The sequence below is a fragment of the Fusarium oxysporum genome, chromosome 7, assembly GCF_000149955.1.
Source record: "Fusarium oxysporum f. sp. lycopersici 4287 chromosome 7, whole genome shotgun sequence".
Lineage (NCBI taxonomy): Eukaryota > Fungi > Ascomycota > Sordariomycetes > Hypocreales > Nectriaceae > Fusarium > Fusarium oxysporum.
In genome coordinates this window covers 1,120,878-1,141,066 of record NC_030992.1, presented here as the reverse complement: position 1 = coordinate 1,141,066, position 20,189 = coordinate 1,120,878, and the positions used below count along the sequence as shown (strand labels likewise).

The 20,189-nt window shown below is 47.0% G+C and overlaps 10 protein-coding genes across 12 annotated transcripts; 5 read left to right on the top strand and 5 right to left on the bottom strand.

Annotated features, from left to right (window-relative positions):
* Positions 1-209: 209 nt before the first annotated feature.
* Positions 210-1,316, bottom strand: FOXG_05073 (uncharacterized protein; the record flags this gene model as incomplete). Its single annotated transcript, XM_018383178.1, has 1 exon — positions 210-1,316. The coding sequence occupies one exon, from the start codon at positions 1,314-1,316 to the stop codon at positions 210-212; it is 1,107 nt and encodes a 368-aa protein (XP_018240058.1).
* Positions 1,317-2,940: 1,624 nt separating this feature from the next.
* Positions 2,941-3,502, top strand: FOXG_05072 (uncharacterized protein; the record flags this gene model as incomplete). Its single annotated transcript, XM_018383177.1, has 2 exons — positions 2,941-3,144; positions 3,278-3,502. The coding sequence occupies 2 exons, from the start codon at positions 2,941-2,943 to the stop codon at positions 3,500-3,502; spliced, it is 429 nt and encodes a 142-aa protein (XP_018240057.1).
* Positions 3,503-4,516: 1,014 nt separating this feature from the next.
* FOXG_05071 (uncharacterized protein) lies at positions 4,517-6,613 on the top strand (the record flags this gene model as incomplete). Its single annotated transcript, XM_018383176.1, has 3 exons — positions 4,517-4,594; positions 4,661-5,534; positions 5,661-6,613. The coding sequence occupies 3 exons, from the start codon at positions 4,517-4,519 to the stop codon at positions 6,611-6,613; spliced, it is 1,905 nt and encodes a 634-aa protein (XP_018240056.1).
* Positions 6,614-6,932: 319 nt separating this feature from the next.
* On the bottom strand, positions 6,933-8,922 carry FOXG_05070 (gluconolactonase). Its single transcript, XM_018383175.1, has 3 exons — positions 8,125-8,922; positions 7,103-8,068; positions 6,933-7,053 (listed from the first exon to the last, which is right to left on the bottom strand). Exons 1-2 carry the CDS (start codon positions 8,802-8,804, stop codon positions 7,762-7,764), a joined length of 987 nt encoding a protein of 328 aa, XP_018240055.1. The 5' UTR covers positions 8,805-8,922; the 3' UTR covers positions 6,933-7,053; positions 7,103-7,761.
* Positions 8,923-9,133: 211 nt separating this feature from the next.
* FOXG_05069 (uncharacterized protein) lies at positions 9,134-11,176 on the bottom strand. The gene is made up of 7 exons (XM_018383174.1): positions 10,864-11,176; positions 10,578-10,814; positions 10,103-10,528; positions 9,907-10,049; positions 9,683-9,858; positions 9,557-9,632; positions 9,134-9,508 (listed from the first exon to the last, which is right to left on the bottom strand). Exons 1-7 carry the CDS (start codon positions 11,039-11,041, stop codon positions 9,266-9,268), a joined length of 1,479 nt encoding a protein of 492 aa, XP_018240054.1. The 5' UTR covers positions 11,042-11,176; the 3' UTR covers positions 9,134-9,265.
* A 248-nt stretch (positions 11,177-11,424) lies between these two features.
* FOXG_05068 (uncharacterized protein) lies at positions 11,425-12,601 on the top strand (the record flags this gene model as incomplete). Its single annotated transcript, XM_018383173.1, has 6 exons — positions 11,425-11,492; positions 11,548-12,021; positions 12,068-12,125; positions 12,180-12,232; positions 12,286-12,408; positions 12,459-12,601. The coding sequence occupies 6 exons, from the start codon at positions 11,425-11,427 to the stop codon at positions 12,517-12,519; spliced, it is 837 nt and encodes a 278-aa protein (XP_018240053.1). The 3' UTR covers positions 12,520-12,601.
* Positions 12,602-13,000: 399 nt separating this feature from the next.
* Positions 13,001-15,544, top strand: FOXG_05067 (uncharacterized protein). Of its 3 annotated transcripts, none has more exons than XM_018383170.1 (6): positions 13,001-13,144; positions 13,199-13,729; positions 13,777-14,213; positions 14,269-14,528; positions 14,581-14,937; positions 14,990-15,544. In XM_018383170.1, the coding sequence occupies exons 1-6, from the start codon at positions 13,011-13,013 to the stop codon at positions 15,452-15,454; spliced, it is 2,184 nt and encodes a 727-aa protein (XP_018240050.1). In that variant the 5' UTR covers positions 13,001-13,010; the 3' UTR covers positions 15,455-15,544. The 3 variants fall into 3 exon arrangements, with proteins under 3 accessions (XP_018240050.1, XP_018240052.1, XP_018240051.1); XM_018383172.1 differs by having other exon boundaries at positions 14,269-14,521; positions 14,713-14,937; positions 14,990-15,524; XM_018383171.1 differs by having other exon boundaries at positions 14,581-15,544.
* A 197-nt stretch (positions 15,545-15,741) lies between these two features.
* On the top strand, positions 15,742-16,735 carry FOXG_05066 (uncharacterized protein). Its single transcript, XM_018383169.1, has one exon. The coding sequence runs from the start codon at positions 15,766-15,768 to the stop codon at positions 16,600-16,602; it is 837 nt and encodes a 278-aa protein (XP_018240049.1). The 5' UTR covers positions 15,742-15,765; the 3' UTR covers positions 16,603-16,735.
* Positions 16,534-18,285, bottom strand: FOXG_05065 (uncharacterized protein). Its single transcript, XM_018383168.1, has one exon. The coding sequence runs from the start codon at positions 18,259-18,261 to the stop codon at positions 16,630-16,632; it is 1,632 nt and encodes a 543-aa protein (XP_018240048.1). The 5' UTR covers positions 18,262-18,285; the 3' UTR covers positions 16,534-16,629.
* A 423-nt stretch (positions 18,286-18,708) lies between these two features.
* Positions 18,709-19,018, bottom strand: FOXG_18977 (uncharacterized protein; the record flags this gene model as incomplete). Its single annotated transcript, XM_018399130.1, has 2 exons — positions 18,709-18,917; positions 18,979-19,018. The coding sequence occupies 2 exons, from the start codon at positions 19,016-19,018 to the stop codon at positions 18,709-18,711; spliced, it is 249 nt and encodes an 82-aa protein (XP_018240047.1).
* Positions 19,019-20,189: the final 1,171 nt, after the last annotated feature.

The window sequence follows — 20,189 nt, the reverse complement described above, 5'->3', positions numbered from 1 at the left end:
AACAATATGTGGACAGTCCAAAACCAGGACACCCTAATAACTATTTCTCTCTATTGATTAATCAGTTCTTAGACAAGAACTTGGCAGTACTAGAGATCACTATGGTAGAAAGCCACTAATTGATGCGAGCGAGTCATAATTCCTTGACCGTTACTCTTGAAGCCGACATGCCGCTGCTGATAAGACGAGATATTTTAAATTTCGTGTCTTTATCTATTCCACATGTCCTTGAACCTCACTGGCTCGCCTTTCTCAATACACTCGACCCACTTCCGTACCATTTTCATACATAGTCCATCACATTGCAAGACGGCATCAAAGAAGTCTTCTTCCAAAAGGTTCATCTTGACCCAATCCGAACACACCTCTTCCAGTTTTGCTTTGCAGACTTTGCGTAGCTGCGTAGTCTCATATTCCATCATGTGAATCCAGTATAACTGATTCTTGCCTTCGTTGTCGAGGTAATCTGGATCGTTGCGCCTATCCGCTGCTTCGGCAGCCTCTTCTGGTGTCTCGTTCATATATGCGTCACGCTGAGGCTCATCTTCGCGAGGCTGGTCAATAAGGAAGTTGGGCACCTGACTCAACATCCAGAGGGGCAGTGCTGTGACACATTCCCAGTCGATCACAGCTGTAACTTCTCCATGTTCGTTAACTAGGATGTTGTCGAGGTGGGAATAGTGGTGATGGAGAGCTGATGGCTCTGGCCTGCCCAAGTCCGGAGGGAAAACTTTAGGAAGGAGAGCCAGAAGGCTTTGCGCTACTGGCAGGATGTCCTCGGGGTCTTCAATATCGTGTTCATCCTGAGAGTTCTCTAGAACTAATTTCTGATGGTGTATGACGAATGCCAATACGGCGCTTAGCCAATCATCAGTAGAGAGAAATGGCCCCCTTGGGATGTCATATGTAAGATAATCGCCCTTGAAGAACTCAGGGATAACCATGCGTCCAGGTGTAATCGCAGCTTCGGGTGCTCTGAAGTCGGCCTCGAGGTCAGTCTCAGGAGAATCCAATGTCCCCATACTTTTGAAGGCTAGTTCTTGCTTCTCGAGACCTGATAGCTCAAACTGGAAGGTTGCAATTCGCTCCGTCAGCGCAATCTTCTGCTCCATCGACATGGTACGCCATCGCTTCTGCGCGGACGTACCCTGCATAAACTCTATCAAGATCCATTCAAAGCCGATCTCGTTGTCGTTACTGTCGTCAAAAGCAAAGACCTCGGGGACGGGAATAGCGGTGTTCTCGCGCACCCATTTCAAGGTAATGACCTCGGCACGTGTTTTGTGGCGAGGGTAGACAGGTAAGGTAACGCGCATGACGAAAGTACTTCAGCACGAACGAGGTAGACCTTGTTGAAGAAACCTGCTCCGTGGAATGTGACGGTACAGGGATTATCTGATGTTATCTTGAGCTGTTGACGGGATACGCTCTCAATGGCGCCTATGGAAGGCTCTCGTGTCCATACTGGCTCTAAATCCAGAAATGATTCTTGCCATTCAAGGCCGTCCTGCGTCGCTCGCTGCATGCTGTAGTAATCGAAATTCTCTGTCGGCTGTGATACCAGGATAAAAGATCAGAGATGATGAGGTGCAAATGCTTGATCTTGCTCGAGAAATGAGAAGGAAGCGAAATTGTGGAACAAAGGAAGTTCCGATCACACTCTTGTTGAATATAGGCAGCATCTTAAATACCTTCAAGGCCGGCCAAAGAGTCATAATTTAGGTTTTTATCTTATTAGAATTTAATCAGGCATTGCGGTATAATGTTTAAGTTATGAGCTAGATGTGTTATTTACAGTTGAGACCTGTGGCTTGGAGCCTATATCACCGCACAGAACCTAATTTACTTTGTTAGCCAAGGGAGATAAATCTGGCCAAGGGTTACATGTTTAGCATTGGAATGCCTCAGACAGGCGATTGTCAACAAAATGCTTCAAGCTTTGATCATTTGAGGCCACCCTATCGCTGGATTGTTTGCCTGGGCTAACCGACCATAGTAACATATAGCATGCCAGTTCACCAACATCGTGTCACCCACCCATCTGTCGCCAGTACAGGCCCTCAATAGGGTCGTCAATCAAGTAGCCTCTGGTTGCGAATGTGATTGTAATCGGTCGATCAAGGTTCTTTGAGGCTAGACTTGACATAGGCCAAAAGATGATGTCTCGAAACCTCTATACACACTGGTTTTTAATGGCCACAGACTGCAAAGTGTAAGTTGTGAAGTATATAAGAAGAAATTACAGCCTTTCATGGATCCGATGCTGATGATAGATAATGTCAGGGCAGGTCGTCTAACCTGTCTTTCCGCTTAAACCTATACATCTATCCTCTACCGTCTACGTATCTTTCAACCAGCATTGGCCCATCTTTGTATAGGCATATTCTTTCAGAAGAAGCGCAAACAAGAGACAGCACTAAAGGGCACTTGAAATTCCCTACCTGCTAGGTTAAACAGTCGAAGGTGAAATGGGCCGGATAGATCAGCTCATGATAAATTGTGTAGGGCGGAGACTTGCGCTGGCGCCGACAGCTAATTACAGACGACTTCACTCACGCTGGACACTAATAATGATTTTCGAAAGTTTGTGTACTGTGATAAAAAGAGAAATATAAAGGGTTATGAAAGAAAGACATACTGACAAGTGACCTTGTATGATTTGGGGTTTCCTTTGATACCTACTTAGTGAATAGTGACAGAGTTTGGTAGAGATTACATTCACCAAAGCCCTATCCTCAGCAGCTTTGTTTTGCTTTTTCGGTATAAATATCTTCACTTTCAGAACTTGGCCAGAAACCTCTATCCTCTTACACAACTCTGAAGTCTAAGAAATCAAGGAACCTTTTGTGTGAAGATACCAACCGAAATCCTCCCCATGTAGAGGTTCAGCAACTCAGTGCGGTTCGCATTCACCTTTTACATCGTGATGAACTTGGAGAAATGGGCCCCAACAACGCTGACATCTTCCGCTATGTCAGTAGTTTGCCTGCGCGTCAAACAGTGTTGAAGGACGCTCACGAAGTTTTCAAGGCTGCTATTACGACACAAGATTGTTCTTGGGAAGAGAAATTTCTGCGAAACTTTGAATTCAACACTCTTGGTATCAGCGAGGCGCCTATATTGAACAATACAAATCACAAGGAAGTGAGAGCATATGTGACCATAATAGAATCGACAAACGAGTTTCGGCAGCTGAATTCTCAACCTGATTTCATCTACGGATGGATTCCCCCCCCAATATATGATCGACAATCATGAAATACCCGCTTGGTCCAAGGTAGAAGCAGAGGCTGTCGATGGGGAAAATCGCCTCTATCCTTTTCTAGTGGTCAAATTCGATGACCGTGACAACGAGCAACGCGGAAACCTTCATGAGACAGCACACAACTGTATTCAAGGCGGTTCTATCAGTGTCAGGATGGTCGAGAGACTGCGCCATCGCCTTGCAGAGCGCGGCGGGAATATTCCAGGACTCTATAGTTCTGTGTTCAGCTTCGTGTGAAATCGGACCACGACCTCCGTTTGTTTCAGTTACGCATGGGATGAGACCAGTGAGCATGTCTGTCTGGTAAGAACTTTCGACATGCGAAATGAGGGAAGCCAACAAGAATGTGAAAGATTGATCAGTAGCATTCTTTTCTGGGGCACGACAACCCGACTTGGGGGCATTCGGAGAGCTATCGAGATCATTCGCAGTTGTAGTTTGAGTTGGTATCCACGATATCAGCAAGCAAACTGAAACTTGACGGAGCATCGACTGTTCTGTTCACATTTGAAATCAGTCGGAAGCCGGTTCTTAGTGAGATCGAGCTGGGGTGCTGGTTGGATAGAACGCAAGTGGACTAGGTATCGGCTGGATGACAGGGTGAAGGGACTTGGATTTTGCTTTTCAGTTGGGGAACGGGGAAAGAATACAAGGACCGGCAGAGACCATAGAACATCTCAGATGAGGGCCCTGTGATAGTTTTCGCGACGAGTAATGTTGAAGGCAATTGTTGGTTATGTGAGCATAGGTATGTGTAGAGGAGTTGTCATTGTATTTACTTGATTTTGATTACCTAGCCATCAGCGATGCCGGTGCGAAGAGACAATACTGGTTGATTCTGTGGTGACTTGCAACTCTTCGATTATACCCAGATTGATTACATGATGTGGTTGTTATTAAGCTGAGGTTCTCTCAGGGGTGCTTCAAGTATCAAGCGGTCAGTCCCCTGCGCATGCACTTTGTACAGCCTGCTTTTCCTCTCCCAATGAGATGATGAGCTGTAAGCCTCATTGCTTTTTCTGGCATGGATGATATGATCTGGAGTCACGACAGCCAATGCTTTCTGCAGGGTTTTTCAATTCAAAAAAACGTCCAAGACACAGGCAAAAAAATCGACAAATTTTGAATCCAGTTTACCATAAGAAGCTGAACAGTCGCGCAATGAATTCCACCTCTCCTATTCTTTTAACCATGCTTTTACCTCGATTCTTTACAATTTCAGTACCGTAAACCTCCATTACTACCTACAATATGTCTGACTCGGTGGATTCCACCAACCCTGGCGGTGCTGCTGCTGGTGAAGTACCCCCAACAAAGCATTCGCTAAGAGTGAGTTGCCTCCATATGGTCCGGACTTGCATTCAGAAGCAACGTGATGCTGATACCTGATATTAGGCACTGGATGCGGCCTACAATGGTGTGACTAGTCGTGAGCAAGACTTGGCCCATGGCCCTTCACTGTTAGGCTTAGGCGATGGGCAGGCAGACCCAAGGCTTGATTTGATGTGGAAGACGACGGAAGACGACGTTTCACAAGAAACTGTACCGTCGTCACTTCCGTTTAGATTACCACGGCCAGGACCTACAGAGGTCATGTCGTCTTCTGAACCTTCACTCTCAGGACCTTCTTACACTGTCCCAACCCAGAGCGTTTCACAAGCAAGCAATTCACACCTCGACGAGGTGCTACAGAGTTTAATTGATCAACCAATGGTCAATCACTCATTTTCTTGGATCCCTGAATTTTCATGGCAGAACTATCAGCTTTGTTTCGATGGTCAGCCACTGGAGCTTCCAGCAACACGCGATGGTCAATTTTCAAGAGGTGACCCTGACCCAGAGCATGAATTTTCGATATCTCAGAGGTCCTTGCCCCGTATAGGAGGGCCCAACCGCGGACATGACGAGTTTCAGATATCTGCAATTGCCTTAGTCGATTCGGACGAACGTTGGGATGAGAACAACTCCCCCGGAAATCTGGAGGTGGCATCCGCAATATGCTCGGTTTCAAGCGATATTTCGCTATCTGAAAACGCTTTTAGAGGAGAATTCATTGAAGCGGGTTTGCCTGCTCAAGTGGAAATCGCCCTACAGGAGACCGTCAATAGCATAGTGGAAACACTTGTCGACGAGTACTGCAGATCCTATGCGCCACAGAAACGGTCTCTTGCAGCAAAGCGCAAGCAGGCTGATCGAAGCTCCAGTAGTTCGACCAAGAGCAGTCGGGCATCAGTTACACGGAAAGGTGCCAAACCTGGAAGTCACAAAGGTCAGACTATTGATGGAGAGGGAGGAAGTGACGATGAGGAGTCTAGTGGCAACAGGCAAAGCCCATCCGATACTGATACATCTGTCGAAAGAGTCCTCTTTTGGGCTTGCCCTTTCATGAAATGAGATCCCAGGGAGCACAGACACTCTTGTATCAAGAAACTCAGGGACATACATGGCCTCAAGAAGCACATTCAAGAGAAGCACTTCGTCAATCACTGCCCTAAGTGCTTCATGACGCCCCCGGAAGACACAACGGGCATACCTCCCCACCCGTGCACCGAAATATATGATCTTTCGCCACGTCCAAGGGCAGGACTTATCACGATGAACATGCAAACTGCGATCAAAGCAAGACCTAACACGAGATTGAGCCAAAATGAGAAATGGGAGAGACTTTTCATGATTATATTTCCCCAGGAGCCGATCCCTTCAAGCCCTTATCTCGATCATGAGATGGCACTGGCTCTTTGTGAAATAGATAAACTCGTTTGTCAGCCATGTGTCAAGGGCCGAGTTCTCCGTAGGATACAAGAGTCTCAACTCGAATCTCAACTTGATAGTTTATGGAGAAGGCTTGATGAGCTTGTTCTTGAAAGACTAGTGCCACAGATTTTGGATGTCTTCAATGCCAATGTCATTGGGATGAACGCTCGGATAGCTTCCGAAGAAGAAACAGTCGATCAAGCACAACCCATTTCGACTATGGAAGTCGACATACCTGAAAACTCACACACACCTGACTCGAGGGGCTTCGGATATGATCAGGAAGAACTCGCCGCAATTCAGCCTAGTGTGTTGGTAGAAGTCGATAGCACCACCACTCCCATCCCAGAACTATTTGACGACCAGTCAGAGATTGGAGTCGGGGAAGATCTTGATCATCTTGAAGCCATTGAAATCTCCGGATTTCCCTGTTCAGATGTCGCTGGAATCGCGAACTTTGAAGAGATTGGGAGTGATCCCTTTTCGAGGCCTGGGGCAGGGGATCTTCCTTGGTATGGTGGACAAGAGATGTTTGAGGCGGAGCTCGATCAAATGAGGGGTGATCAGACTCTTTCCAGGGGACTTAGCTTATGATTCATTGCTTTCAATTTCATTTAATGCCCTCGATTATTTCCTATTCTTAGATTATTATTCTCAATTTGTTGCATTTAGAAGATCATGACGATGAACCCACTTCTAGGCATCTTGATATTAATCTAGCCATGGAAAAGCAAAGTTACAATCGAGACTCTGAGATGGCTCAGACAGACTCTCACTTGAACACGAGTCCTCCGAATCTATATTGTCGCTGTCTTGGGCCCTGAGCCTCAATCCCCAAAGTCTTGACTCCTCCGACTCGAGCTGAAATGCCCTTTGTTCCACATTAACCATATCGTCTAACAATCGCTTCAAAGTCCGTTGTGTTTCTATCGTGGACGAGCAGAACTCCATGTCCCTGACGCCTTCTAGTAAGCTTTTTGATAGTGACCGCCGATGAAGATATAGTTGCTGCTTCTCGTGTAATAGTTGATGAACTGTCATTGATGTTAGAAGAGTTGCATGAGGTCTGGTGTGGCGACTCACGGTTCTGTTGGACATTTGGCCAGTGGCAAGCCTGGCATAAGGCTGTGCATTCAGAGCACTGTGCTTGTCCGTTTACTCGTACGCATTTTCTGCGGTTTCGGAGACAGAAAAGACATGATGATAGTGCTGTGCTCTTGGGCTTTAGCTGCTTGGTTGTTGTGCTTCTTGATTTGCGAACTCGAGGCTTGCTCGATTGCTTTTTCGTTTGGGAAGACATGGTTGTGTGTGTGTGTATGTGATAGTAGATTGATTCTGGAAGAATGAGTTGGATCTCCCCGCGATGTTGGTAGCTACGTAGTTAGTATAGGTTAAAATTGTCGACGGCATATGAAGAACAGTCACTTGGGGTAGATTCTATAGCTATATCATTTACCGAGCTTCAGTTGCCGTATGATGTAGGAGCCGAGGCATTCGCTATGGGGTTTTGCTCTCATGATTAACTGAGACTGTTTGGAGAACGGCCGGCTTTAGCTCCAGACGCCGAAGCAGAGGCCGAAGATCGGCAAACGGCAAATGCCTCCATAAACAGCCAAGCCTCTCATTAGCCCTGCCACGCATGGAATGAAGCATCATTTGCCGTAATATTAATAGTAATAAAAATCATGAATACAATTTTGTGACCATTTGAGGCTAGTAGTCCCTGCAAGTAAGCCATGTCTTCAGATGCCGAGCAGCGCCCCCTTGACGCCGCTGGCTAGCTGAGCTCTCCAAATCTTGTGCTCGTTCAGCATAAACAACTCCCCATTTCTACCAAAGCAAAAGTTCGCAACGCCTCCAGAAATAAGGATCTTTCCGAGTAAGACGCCGCCTGGTGACCAGACGTTTACGCCATCGCCACAGCCACTGTAAACGTTGCCCTTCGTATCGCATTTGATGCCGTCGGGGATACCGGTGTCTGCCATGGCGAAAACTCTCTTGTTGGTGAGGAATGGTTCACCTGAGATGGTTGATAGGTCAAAGGCATAGCTGTTGTAGATAATTAGCAAGATAAATTTCATGGTCTTGTGCCGTCGGCGACTTACATGGTCCTTGCTCTAGTGTCATCAGTAGTTCCATCACCGTGAATCCAGTCCGTATCAGTGATGTAGACAACCTTCTCATCAGGACTAAACGAGATACCGTTTGGTCTGCCAAATCCATCTGCCACAACCCGCACTGACTCGTCTTTCGGGTCATATCGATAGACCTGGTTTCGTAGTTGGGGAGCTGGCCTTATACCCTGCTCGTATCCATAAATTGGATCAGTGAACCAGACAGAGCCATCAGAATGAACAACCACGTCATTCAGAGAATTGAAATCTCGCCCGTAGAATGAGGTAACGAGCGCTGCGCATCTGTAAGGTGCGATAGGCTGCATGAATACAAGACCTCCTGGCGCAGTCAAGGATCCTTGCGAGCAGAAGAGTACGCCGCCCTTGTAGTTCACACCACCATTTGCCATGGTAACGTCAGGCGCGTTGACTTCTTCACAGCTAATAAATTTTCCATCCGGGCAGAGTTGGACTTTGCTTATTTGGATCGTCTTCTGACCGGTCGTTGGGTCCGGGAATTGGTTACTGGTGATGAACAGGGCATTTTCTTCAGGAATGAAGACGCCGGCTTCGTGGGCGAACGGATACTGGTCATTCTCATGAATCACCTCGACCGTTGAAGAAGCGTCAAAGATGGCATTGGCCCCTTCGTTGTAGATCTTAAATGACATCGTGCCGAGTAGTCAGGGTTGTATCCCGAGGTTGAAATGCCGGGGTAGCTAAACAAGCGGGATATGAAGAGGAAGATAACATAACAAATATTGGACATCGGGCTTTGGAATTTGGAGGTTGAGCTGGGTTACCTGCCGTTACCCCTCAGCGGCTAATGCTGAACTTAATTCCGTTCCCAATATGGAAATGTCTGCAGCGGGTGGCTCATATGCCGAAGCCACGCAGCGAGAATACGTAAACTCTGTGCATATGAACGATAGCATATCCAATCAAGCATTATTCGGCAGTAAGTGCTATTCATGTAACTTTCACATGACATCATTAAAGATATGTCAAAGATATTGATTAATATTCGCTCCTTTATCCTCTTTGAAGCCGTCAACTAAGTCTTCAGGACTATCTTACAACACATGAATAGTACACCCCAAACTCCCGCTTCTCGACAGGAGTGCACAGCAACTTAAGCAGCAGTCTTGTTGCCAACAGTCTCCATCATGACAACAGCAGCATTGGTCTTCTCATCAACCTGGCTGATGATGTCCTCTCCACCGAAGAGATGGTCAACATCTTCCAACTCAAGTCCCTTGGTCTCAGGGAAGAAGAGGAAGATGATAGGAACCCAGAGACTGTTCAGGACTGCAAAGATGATGTATGTCCTCCAGCCAATGTTATCAATGGAGATGGGAGTGATTTGAACAATCATCTGGACAAAAGTTAGCATAGCTATGTGTTTGAGAAGGGAGTGACATACGTAGTTGAAGATCCAGTTAGCGGCGGTGGAGATAGATGAACCACGCTGTCGGAGGCGAAGAGGAAGAATCTCAGAGCTGTAACCTGTTAGTGTTGGACAATAAAGTTTGGCGGGGAAATTTCTTACGGATAGACCCAGACTGTGGCCTGGAAACCAATGGTGAAGGCACCCTGGAAGATAAACAGCATAGCTGCAGCTGCAATACCCGCGGCATGTGCTGTAGCGGTGTTGTTCTCGACCTGGTAGATCAATCCTGCCTGGACAGCCATAGTAGCAGCCATGACGCTGATCATAGATAGGAGCTTTACAAGTTAGCTTAGTGTATAAGGAAAGGATTGAGCTGTACTTACAAGAGGTCTTCGGCCAATGCGATCAATCAAGACCCAAGGAATGAAAGAGGCAACAAAGAACCAAGTCTGAAGGAAACCAGACATGAGGGCTGACATGTGAGCAGAGAAACCGACACTCTTCTCAAAGAGGGTGCTTGAGTAGTCTAACGATCATCAGCATGGTTCATCAACACGATGAAGAAGGGTTGAGACTTACAGATGATTGCATTGATGCCGCCGAGTTGCTGCGCAGCCTGGAGAAAACAGGCCAAAAGAAGTCGCTTGCGAGACTTGATACTATCTTCCCTGAGAAGATCCTTCCAGGAACCTGAACCGATAGATGTCTCATAGGCGACAGTCTGGGTGATGACGCTATGAAGAACCTGGACCTCAGGATCATCAGTGGAAGTGCCCTGGATTTGAGCAAGGACTTTGAGACACTCCTCAGGTCTGTCATGTGCTGCCAACCAACGTGGTGTCTCAGGAATCACAAACAGGAGACCCATGATAGCCAGAATGGGAACACACTGAAGAATGACGGGAACGCGCCAAGCATAACTGCCGGTATGGGATGACAGGGCATAGTCGATCCAGTAAACTAGGAAAATACCGAAGTTGAGGGTGGAGAGCTGGGCGCAGACGTCTATATGATATCAGAAAGTTATTCCTCATGATCAAGGACAGGAACTTACAAATACCACGGCTTGACTTGGGACTAAACTCAGCCTGCATGACAGGAACAGTTGAGTTGACAGTACCCATGCCGACGCCCGCAACAATACGGCCAACGATCATCATAGCTCGTGTATAAGAAGCGGCTTGGAGAACCGCACCAATGATCAAGAACACGCAACCGATGAAAACAGAGCGTCGACGACCGAGCTTCTCACCCCAGATAGAGGAGAAGACAGCACCAAAGAAGCATCCAACTACTAACTGTGAGTGACTAGCATAGTCCATTGGCGAAGTGGAACTTACTCTCGTAAATGGCGACAATAACGCCGATCATATCAGAATCGGGACTATCAAAAGTGTCTTTGAAAGCCGAAGTGTTGACAAGACCTCCCATGAGGCCATTGTCATAACCGATGAGCATAAAACCCAACGACGTCAAGACACTGACGGTCAAGATGAGGCTCTGGCCCTGCAACTCCATGATGAACAATTGATCGTGTAACAACAAACAATGAGATAGAGTGTTTGATATGCCTTGTATCGTGGAGAACGAAAATTAAATTCAAAAAAGCAGAGACGGAGGATGGGTTAATAAAGACCAACCCACATTCCCAAGCTTAATACGACTCTACTCCATGGGGACCCCATGTTTGCGGGGAAAGGTTTAGTTACCCTTTCTCCAGGATTCATTCAGAAGCTAATTTCAATTGCCGTCGGTGTTTGAAAAAGGAGTTGCCGATGGTAAATGGCTTCGGAATAGCGGCAAAGCTAAGTTTTAGCTTCTCGCCCTTTATAAGATGAGCAAGTAAAGTCAATAACCAACACTTGCATGATTCGCATAAACAAGTTTGGAACCATACAAGGATGGCGCTTCGATTGCAGACGATAGACAATAACCTCAAAGGCCGATTGGCTTTGGTGACGGGTTCAAGGTGAGTTTGCCATTTTGTTCCGAGGTGTATTGTCAGCCAAACTAACGATTTGTAGTGGCGGAATAGGTTCCGCTGTTGCGAGAGCTTTTGCTGCTCAAGGTTGTGACGTTGGTCTACATTATTCTTCCAGTAAAGAAAAGGCAGACAAGCTTGCACAAGAGCTGAGTAGGACATATCCATCTCAGCTGTTTGTGCCTGTGCATGCAGACCTTTCACAAAGAGAGTCAACAAGAGCTTTGGTTTCAAGCTTATTGAGCCAAGATGTTGTATCCTCCAAGCACAAGGCAGTATCTATTCTGGTTGCAAATGCTGGTCTGGGAAGACGGATCCGCGATGTTGCGGAGATTGGAGAGGATGATTGGGATGAGATGATGGAGGTTAACAGTCGGAGCCAGTTTGTCGTTACCAAAGCTTGTCTTGCTGGTATGAGACAGCAAGGCTGGGGACGAATTATACTGGTTGGAAGTATTGCTGCTCGTGGAAGTGGGCTGAATGGATGCCATTATGCTGCTTCAAAGGGTGCTCTGACGTGAGTAACATCGGAATTCTTGTGTGATCACGCTGACAAGCTATAGTTCAATGGGGCAGAACTTGGCCACTTTGTTGGCGCCCGAAGGCGTTACAGTGAACATAGTAAGTTCTTTGGTGTATCTATAAGAATTCTGTGGAAACTGACGGTTTGTGTAGGTCTCGCCAGCTATGATTGGCTCCACGGGCATGATTCCACCGCCCATCTCAGAGTAAGATTCTGTGACTATCTCAACATCGAAACTTGGCTAATGTTTGGTTGTAGAACCTGGGATAAAGGGTGTAATTTGGAAGAGCTGAAAAAGACTGACCCCGGTCTCGCCATTGCTGCATCTATTCCAGTTCACCGTCTCGGCTCACCTAATGAGGTTTGCGAGGCGATCATCATGTAAGTCCCGCTGAACGGAAGGGTCTTCGCTTGTCTAATACGTGTTATAGGTTGGCAAGGAATGGTTACATGACCGGACAAGATATCCTTTTGAGTGGCGGCTTGAAATAGATCACTATGCTCTGATCTCACGGGCAACTGGATCAACTGTAAAATTAGTTACAAAATAGAATAGATATTTCTTATAGTGTAACTCCTATAGATTAAAATCAAGACATTTTGGCTGCAAGTTTATCTTCTTATTCCCGATCCCTTAATATCAGGTGGTTTAAAACTGGGGCAAGACGAAGATTCACAAATTATTTCCTTGGCCGACCCATTCCCCCGGAGAAGGTCGCGCTTTAGCGTGATACGATTCAAAGACCGGGGTTTTCAGCTTCAATAGCCATCACCAATAATTCTCAGCTTCCATGTCATCTTCTAGAATCTAGACCCCCTAGTCACGTTCTGTAGCGGAATATTCCGTCCTAGCTCAGTATCTTCAAGTCCTGTGACATCGGTACATGTCCATAGCTCAAAGCTTAACCCAAGCCATACCAATCTAGGCTCCCTAGACCGATGTCGCCGTATGATTAGTTAACCAAGACCCTCATCATATTCAAATGCCGCGTTCCCCTCTCCTCTCGGTGTTTGAAAACCCTCCACGCATGATGACACCACCGACGGGACCAGAGACCGAGAAGAGGGTTTCGAGAGCCTGCGTGAGCTGCAGATCTCGTAAGACCCGATGTGACCTGTAAGTCATGGCAATTGCCGCCACTGGCTAAGAAATCAATTGACCTGTGAGAAGTGACTCCAGTGGCGTGCCTGGAGACCCTCCGTGTCGGCGATGCATCGAGAAGAATCAAGAATGTATCCTCGCTACATCTCGACGGGGTGGTCGTCGTATCAAGGGCCAGCGTCTTGGTTATTCTAGGTCAACAAATGATTCTCATCAAGCATCGCCAAGCAGACCAATCAACCGAATGAATCCAGTGCCAGCACAGGATCCCCGTGAACCAGACCAACATAGTGAATGGCTGTCATCAAACCTTGGGTCACCTCTAGACCAACAATCCGAGGATGATGAAGAGCCTACAGGTGATGCGGTGCGGCTCAAGGGCCACTTCACGTCGTCGGATCTTTTGAATCCGTCTGATGCTTTGGATTTGCTGGCTCATGTGGCTGATATGGAACCCGAGGGACATGCGCAAACGCAAGATGCAGAAGGCGATCCCGAAAATTCGACAAGGATGGCAAACACATCCCAGGGTGTTTGTGACTATCCACCTGTTACCTCTGGAGCATTGACGCTTTCTGAGGCAGCCTTTCTGATCGAACAGTAAGTTATACGCACACATATTTCTGATGCAGGCTAACCTGGGAAAGCTACCATGACAACTTTCACATCTTCTTCCCCATCGCTTACAGCGCCGCCTTCGACTCCAGCCGTATCCTAGAACTCATCGAGCACGAACCATATCTCATCACAGCAATCCTCACCGTCGCCACAAAAGATGATCCCTCGTGGTCCAGGGCCCATAATGCCTGTGCGAGACACATGGAGACTCAAATCTCCAAGCTGATATACACCGGCTCTACTACGGTCGGCGCAGTCGAAGCATTGTTGATACTGGCTGAATGGGCGCCACAGCCACTCGAGGAGAACCTCATGATTGGATGTGGCAAAGAGGACCAGGGATCGTGGATGCTGGTTGGTGTTGCTATTCGTCTTGCATACCTGCAGAACCTTGAGCAAACTGGTCTTGTGCAGAGAGTTGAAGGTGCGCCGGATCATCTCAGTAGAAAAAGGATAGCTTGGGCTGGTTAGTAACTTCATCTCCGCCATGTGGCGCTCTTCAGTGACTGACGGGAAGACAGCTTGCTATATGAGCGATCGCCAAGTTTCGATACGACTCGGAAAAGGATTCTGGTCTCGTGGACCAGGTCCATCCGTAAACCTTCGAGCGGCTGACTTTCCATATCTCCAAACACAAAAGCTGGGCAACGATAACCTCGCTCTACTATTTCAGGCACATCTTGAAATCACTCAGCTGTTCAGTAACGCACATGATATTCTATACTCATCAACAAGTCATAGAGAGCAGTTATACATAGGAGGAGAGTATGTGAGGTACATTGTAAGCAAATGCTTCTCTGACATTTCATGGAGCCATATAGCTAACTCTATAGGATGACTTCTCCTCAGTCCTCCGCAGATGGAAACTCTCCTGGGGTGGCCTCAGCTTCATCCCGCGCGTCAAAGCATCTCTTATGTTATCATATGATTTCCTTCGTCTATATATTAACGCATTTGCTTTCCAGGCAAACCTAAATCGCATTGTTCGGCGATCAAAGAAGAGGCCCTCTGGTCCTTTGTTCTCGGAACTTGCCGCTGCTCCAGATGCAAGGTTCATTTACGAGTCTATCGATGCAGCAAATTCTATCTTATGTACTCTCAACAGCTTCATAGACCCCACCGAAGCATTCAAGTATATGCCGCTCAAGTTTTATCTTTACGTTATCTATGCAGCAGTATTTCTCTTCAAGGTAAGCATCTCTTCAATTCATTCGGGAACAAGTCTGATACGGCGGCCTACAGGCTATCTTTGCCGGAGCTATCAAACCATCAGAAGCACGAGGCGTGCGTCGTGCCATCTACGAAACCATCTCACGTCTACAGAAAACTTCAAATAATCAACAGGGTCTCGGTCAGCGCTACGCTAGGTCCCTTAGGCTTCTCTGGTTGAAGATGCTCGGAAAGTCGAGATCACGGAACCCCGAAGTTGAAGGACGATCAGACTCTTTGGCTTTGGCCAGTCACGGAGCTTTACAGTCACAAGCTGAATCAAGCGAAGGACACATGAACTCTGATCCATTTAATAGCTTCTCGTGGAAAGATCTTCATTCATTGGGGGAGTTTATATCAAATGATGGGACCTCACTTTTCAATGATAATTTCATCATAAGCCCCGAACAGGACTCGGTACAGGGGGCTGAAGGTCCAGAACATTTCAGCGGGAACTTTTACTCTGGCTCGCTGGGTGAGATCGATATAATATTCTAATAGACTATCCACGAGCATACAGATTCTAGAGAATATAATCAAAAGTTTTGTGGCATGGTTAACTTTGCAGCCTACATCATTGGGTTCACATCTCACATCACCAGCGGGAAATCTCTGCTATTATCGCTCTGTTCGGCTTATTGCGTGGCAAGAAGTCCTAGTGCTTATTCCATCTGCTGTCATGACCCCACTGAAGGCTCTTTCAACCCCTCAACCTCATAGAGCCATTCTTGGTATAAAAAGGCTTACATTGTCAGCTTACGGTGACCTCGAATTATAACTCGATAGCTCAACAAACCAAACTTTTCAAAATGGCGACATCCCAAAGCAAAGACCTCCCCTCTTCCTCATACTTTTCTGCGTTCGCAGCAAATTATCTTCAACAAACCGGAAGAAGCACATACCGTGTCCTTGACTTGGCCTTCGACAGCATCCAAGCCACAAGGCCTATAACCAAGGGCTCGGTGGTTCATGATAATGCTGCCGGTCCGGGAATAGCAGCCTTAGTTCTTGTTGACAGACTCGCGGCTGATGATGCCCCTCATATTCTGGTGACTGATAATGTACCTCCAATGGTCCAAGCCGCCAAAGATTCTTTTACTTCGTTTCCACAGATTGAAGCGAAGGTTCTTGACTCTCAGAATCTAGAGGGAATTCCCGATGAGCACTTCACACACAGTATCCTCAACTTCAGTGTTTACACCCTGGCTGACCCCGTCAAAGGCGTCAAGGAGATCTACCGTACGCTCCGGCCTGATGGTCTAGCCGCCATCTCATGCTGGAAACGTTTTGGAGTCGGTAAACTCATTCACGCTGCGCAAGCTCTCGTCCGACCAGACCTTCCACCATTGAAAATACCTCATCCTGAATTCTTTGAACCAGGTGTTCTGGAAAAGACGACGATCGAAGCTGGGTTTGACTCATCCAAGTTTGAACTTGTGGAGGATAGTATTATCGTTAGCGGACCTGAACTGGAAGATGGGCTGAAGAAATTTATGCTGGGAGATCTGATGCGTCCTGCTCGAGCGGGATATACTAATGAGGAGGAGAAGAGATGGCCAGAGGCTGTTGATGAGGTACTCAAGAAGGAAGTTGAAAGTTATGGAGGGGTCAAATTTGAGAGCTGGGTTCTTCTAGCTCAGAAGTAGAGGGACCAGGTTTTGAGCTACCTAACTTTATTTTTTGAGAATTATCTGATCATGAAGAGCTATCATAGCCACCATTTCGCCATCACGAATATGATAGGTCGACTGAGGATATATTTTGACCATTCCTGATCGAATACCGTTTTCCCAAAGAGTGTTAGGCCGATATAAATCATTCTTCTCCTTCAGGATGGCAAGATGAGATTTGATGCCTTCTATATCATCCTTCCTGACTATCCACCCAATAGTCAACGGAGACGAACCCTTTAGATTTGGCTTGCATTGAAACGCAAGTCTCGCATAGAACAAATCATCTTTAGAGGGGAGGAAGGTAAATGATTCAGAGTCCCAGCTCTTAGACCCTGAGGCTTCGAGGACTGTCAATGACATCGACTCCATAGCACAACCCAGAACAACCGTAGAAGGTTTATTTCTGCCATATAGCGGAGAATTGTGGCGGATGAGATGCTGAACATAAATATGTGTTGGCTTGATCGAAAGCGTACGTGTCGTTTCAACCTCACGAACCAATTGTTCACCAGTGTTGATTCGAGCGTATTGGCCGCAACTATCTAGCCGTCCAAGCTTGATGCCATGCCATATGTCTTTCCGTGGATTTGACTGGTGGGTGATATCCAAAATGGCATAGAACTCATCAGATCCTGGATCATGCTCCACCAAGCGAACCTGTAAGTGCAAGCCCTTATTGGTCATTTCATATGGTATGTCAACTTGCTTTGGCAATATACCACGGCAGTGGTCGCTGTCAAAATTCCACGGTGAAGGAGCAAGAAGTCCGCTGAATGTTGGCGCTGGCGAAGTCGGTTCCGAGCGCCATGCGAACAGCGTATGGTCTGGCTGTTTTTTTATGATCTCCTCTTGCAGTCGTATAAAGGCATGCTTGCCTTCGCCGTAGAGGAGGGGCATATGAACGTCAAAGATTCCCAGTAAACAGTATGCCTGGTCTTCTATGCGAGTTGTTCGTCGCCTTGCTGCCCATGACATTCTCGTAGCAGCTGAGAAGGATCCGAGATCGCCGATGTAAAGGACCTTCCTGGGTATCCCAGTGATCTGGGCAACTTGACTCGCCAGACTCATTCCCTCAAGCTCTTGAGGATCTCCTTCTTCGTTGGAAGTCGTATCCATACGAAAGAAACCATTAACTAGATGTTCTCTGTAACGGTTCTTTGATATCTCTCCGATCATGGTCCAGTTTGCATCGAAGAACTGGCGAACTCGGGGAGCCAAGAGCTCTTGTAATGTCCAACCCCGTGTAAACCACCTTGCTTTTCCGAGAGACTGATCAACTTGACCCACACCCTCTTCGTGGACCACGTCTTCTAGATATATATAGCAGACGGCCGAGTTTCGATACCAAGAGAACATGGAGTTGATAGCTTCTGAGAGTTCTGCGCTGCTGGACTTGTCAATGCAGCAGGTATCGACCCAGCAATAGCCGAGACCATCTTTTTGAGCTTGCTTCGCACATAATTCGATCTTCTTGTAACCTTTTTTGAGCTTCACGTCGGATGAGTTGGTGAGCATCTCTTGAAAAAAGACCTCCTCACTGGTGTGACCCCACGTATGTGACAGGATTGCATATTCGGGAATATTGCTATAGAAGTCTTCGAGCTGCAAGGTCGAAGCGTTGATAAGATACATGATAATAAATATACTATTCAAGTTGGAAAGGGCAATAATGGAGGAAGAAAATGAGGGGAGTCAGCTTGAGGAGATGGATTCCATAAATAGCCGCATGGTTGCAGGGGCTAACTAATAACTATACATCTCATTGGACAGTGGGACCATGTTCTAGGTGAGGTTAACACAGCCTCAATTGATAATGGTTACGGTATTTAATAGTCTCATGCTGCAAGGTATTGACTGGCTAGTCAAGTTTAACGCTACACCAAGTTTCAATGGACAGCCAGTGATGTAGATAAAAGGTGGTTCATGATATTAAGACACCAAGCCTAATATTTAACCATAACTTAGAATGATAATGAGATCGAGGTTGTTTCCGTCCCACAAGAAAGTAAATCCTACTATTGACGTTGAGTCAACTCTGAGCAGTTCTGAGATGAGGCTATTAGCCCTTCAATGACGAAATCAAGCCCGGTCATTAACGGCAGAGTTCCAAAGGACGCTAGACTGAGGAGGAGTTGCTTCGATTTTGACCTTGCGATCATAAAGCTGGCACGTTTCTCGGAAGATTCCGTGGAGGACCATAGTGCACCAAGGCTTGGAGGTACAAAGCTTGACGCAAGCCTCCATTGTGGCAGTAGAGTGGGATTCGCGCTGGCCAGCAGGTTCATGGACTGTATTCTCTGTTAGCCATGCTGCTGTATATGAAATGGGGTCGTTTCTCTGCTTGCTTACATCTTCCGCACCAGAAGCGGTACCTGGTTCCTGCAACCATACCATACTTGGTATGCTGGCTAGGGCCTTTTATCATGTCAGTTTGAGGGGGGCCTAAGTTCGGGGAGGCTTGGCTCTTACAATTGGACTGTAGTATGTCCTTGAGGAGAGCGGAGTTGGCCCGGCTGCTATCGCACTCTGCTTGGCTGGCAGCAAGCTGATCCTTGCTGGAAGCCAGCTCGGCCTTCAAAGCGGTCTCTCGCTCAAGACATTGAAATACATATCCCTTCTCGTCGTTATCTTCGGCCTGTAACCTATTCTATCAACGCAATGCAGCTGGCTACATTGGATTTTGTAATACTCTTAGCCGGCTGAAAGTTCTTAAGCCCTTCTCCTATAACACATCTACTCCTTCGTGTCCCTATTAAGTCCTTCTCTTTTCCCTCCAGCCCTCTGAGCTCTGCCGTATTTCAGACCCCGCTCAATGGCTCGTAACCTGGTCTTAGCTCACTTGCCGAAAGAGTTCGGTTATCTCATCGGCAGGATACCAAGATTAGGTTCCAGAAACCTGTATCTGGGAACTTCTGCTGCAGGCTATCGCGTAACACAAATTCCAAGTCTGGTCCTCCCTTGCTTGTCAATTGTGAGCTCAGCTTGATCTTCTGTGGACCGTTGTGGGACAGCACATGCGGTGTTGGTATCCTTTTACGTCAAGTACCAAGACCCGTGATGGTAGCCCGTGCTGGACGCTGTATCTTTTTGTCCTTGGATCTGAGACAACTCCAAGCCACTACATGGAAGAAGATTAAAATGTTTCTGTGTTCCTCTTCCCTCAACGCTTGTGACATCTGGTCGGTGAGAGTGCCGAGGGACTAAGTTCTGTATGGTGATTATAAGCTCTTAGCCAACTACAAATAACACAACAAGCCCACAATCATGTTGACAGACAAGTTGAAGGTCCTAGCAAAGGTGTCGGCAATCGGTGATTTGACGAGCCGTCCCGATCCGCTACCAGCCTAATCATAAGCTGAAAAGCGTCCGCGGCATTCCATTTGTCTCAGTGCGCAGTATGTCTCAGTTATGTACAGTACAGTATATCAACGCCAATAAGAAATACAAAATAAGTATCTGAACCCTGTTTTATGAGCAGATCGATCTTGCTGGGATCGGGAAAGTTACAGATATCTAGCCTCAGCCAACTACATTCAGGGATGTGAGCCCAGCCTTGATAC

Coding starts and splice junctions, on each gene's coding strand:
- FOXG_05070 (XM_018383175.1), bottom strand. CDS start 8,804: ATGTCATTTAAGATCTACAACGAAGGGGCCAATGCCATCTTTGACGCT. Junction 8,069..8,124: donor GACACTAGAGCAAGGACCAT/GTAAGTCGCCGA, acceptor TATCTACAACAG/CTATGCCTTTGACCTATCAA.
- FOXG_05069 (XM_018383174.1), bottom strand. CDS start 11,041: ATGGAGTTGCAGGGCCAGAGCCTCATCTTGACCGTCAGTGTCTTGACG. Junction 10,050..10,102: donor CGGCATCAATGCAATCATCT/GTAAGTCTCAAC, acceptor GATGATCGTTAG/ACTACTCAAGCACCCTCTTT. Junction 9,509..9,556: donor CTAACTGGATCTTCAACTAC/GTATGTCACTCC, acceptor ACTTTTGTCCAG/ATGATTGTTCAAATCACTCC.
- FOXG_05067 (XM_018383170.1), top strand. CDS start 13,011: ATGCCGCGTTCCCCTCTCCTCTCGGTGTTTGAAAACCCTCCACGCATG. Junction 14,214..14,268: donor AAAAAGGATAGCTTGGGCTG/GTTAGTAACTTC, acceptor ACGGGAAGACAG/CTTGCTATATGAGCGATCGC. Junction 14,529..14,580: donor GAGAGTATGTGAGGTACATT/GTAAGCAAATGC, acceptor CTAACTCTATAG/GATGACTTCTCCTCAGTCCT.
- FOXG_05066 (XM_018383169.1), top strand. CDS start 15,766: ATGGCGACATCCCAAAGCAAAGACCTCCCCTCTTCCTCATACTTTTCT.
- FOXG_05065 (XM_018383168.1), bottom strand. CDS start 18,261: ATGTATCTTATCAACGCTTCGACCTTGCAGCTCGAAGACTTCTATAGC.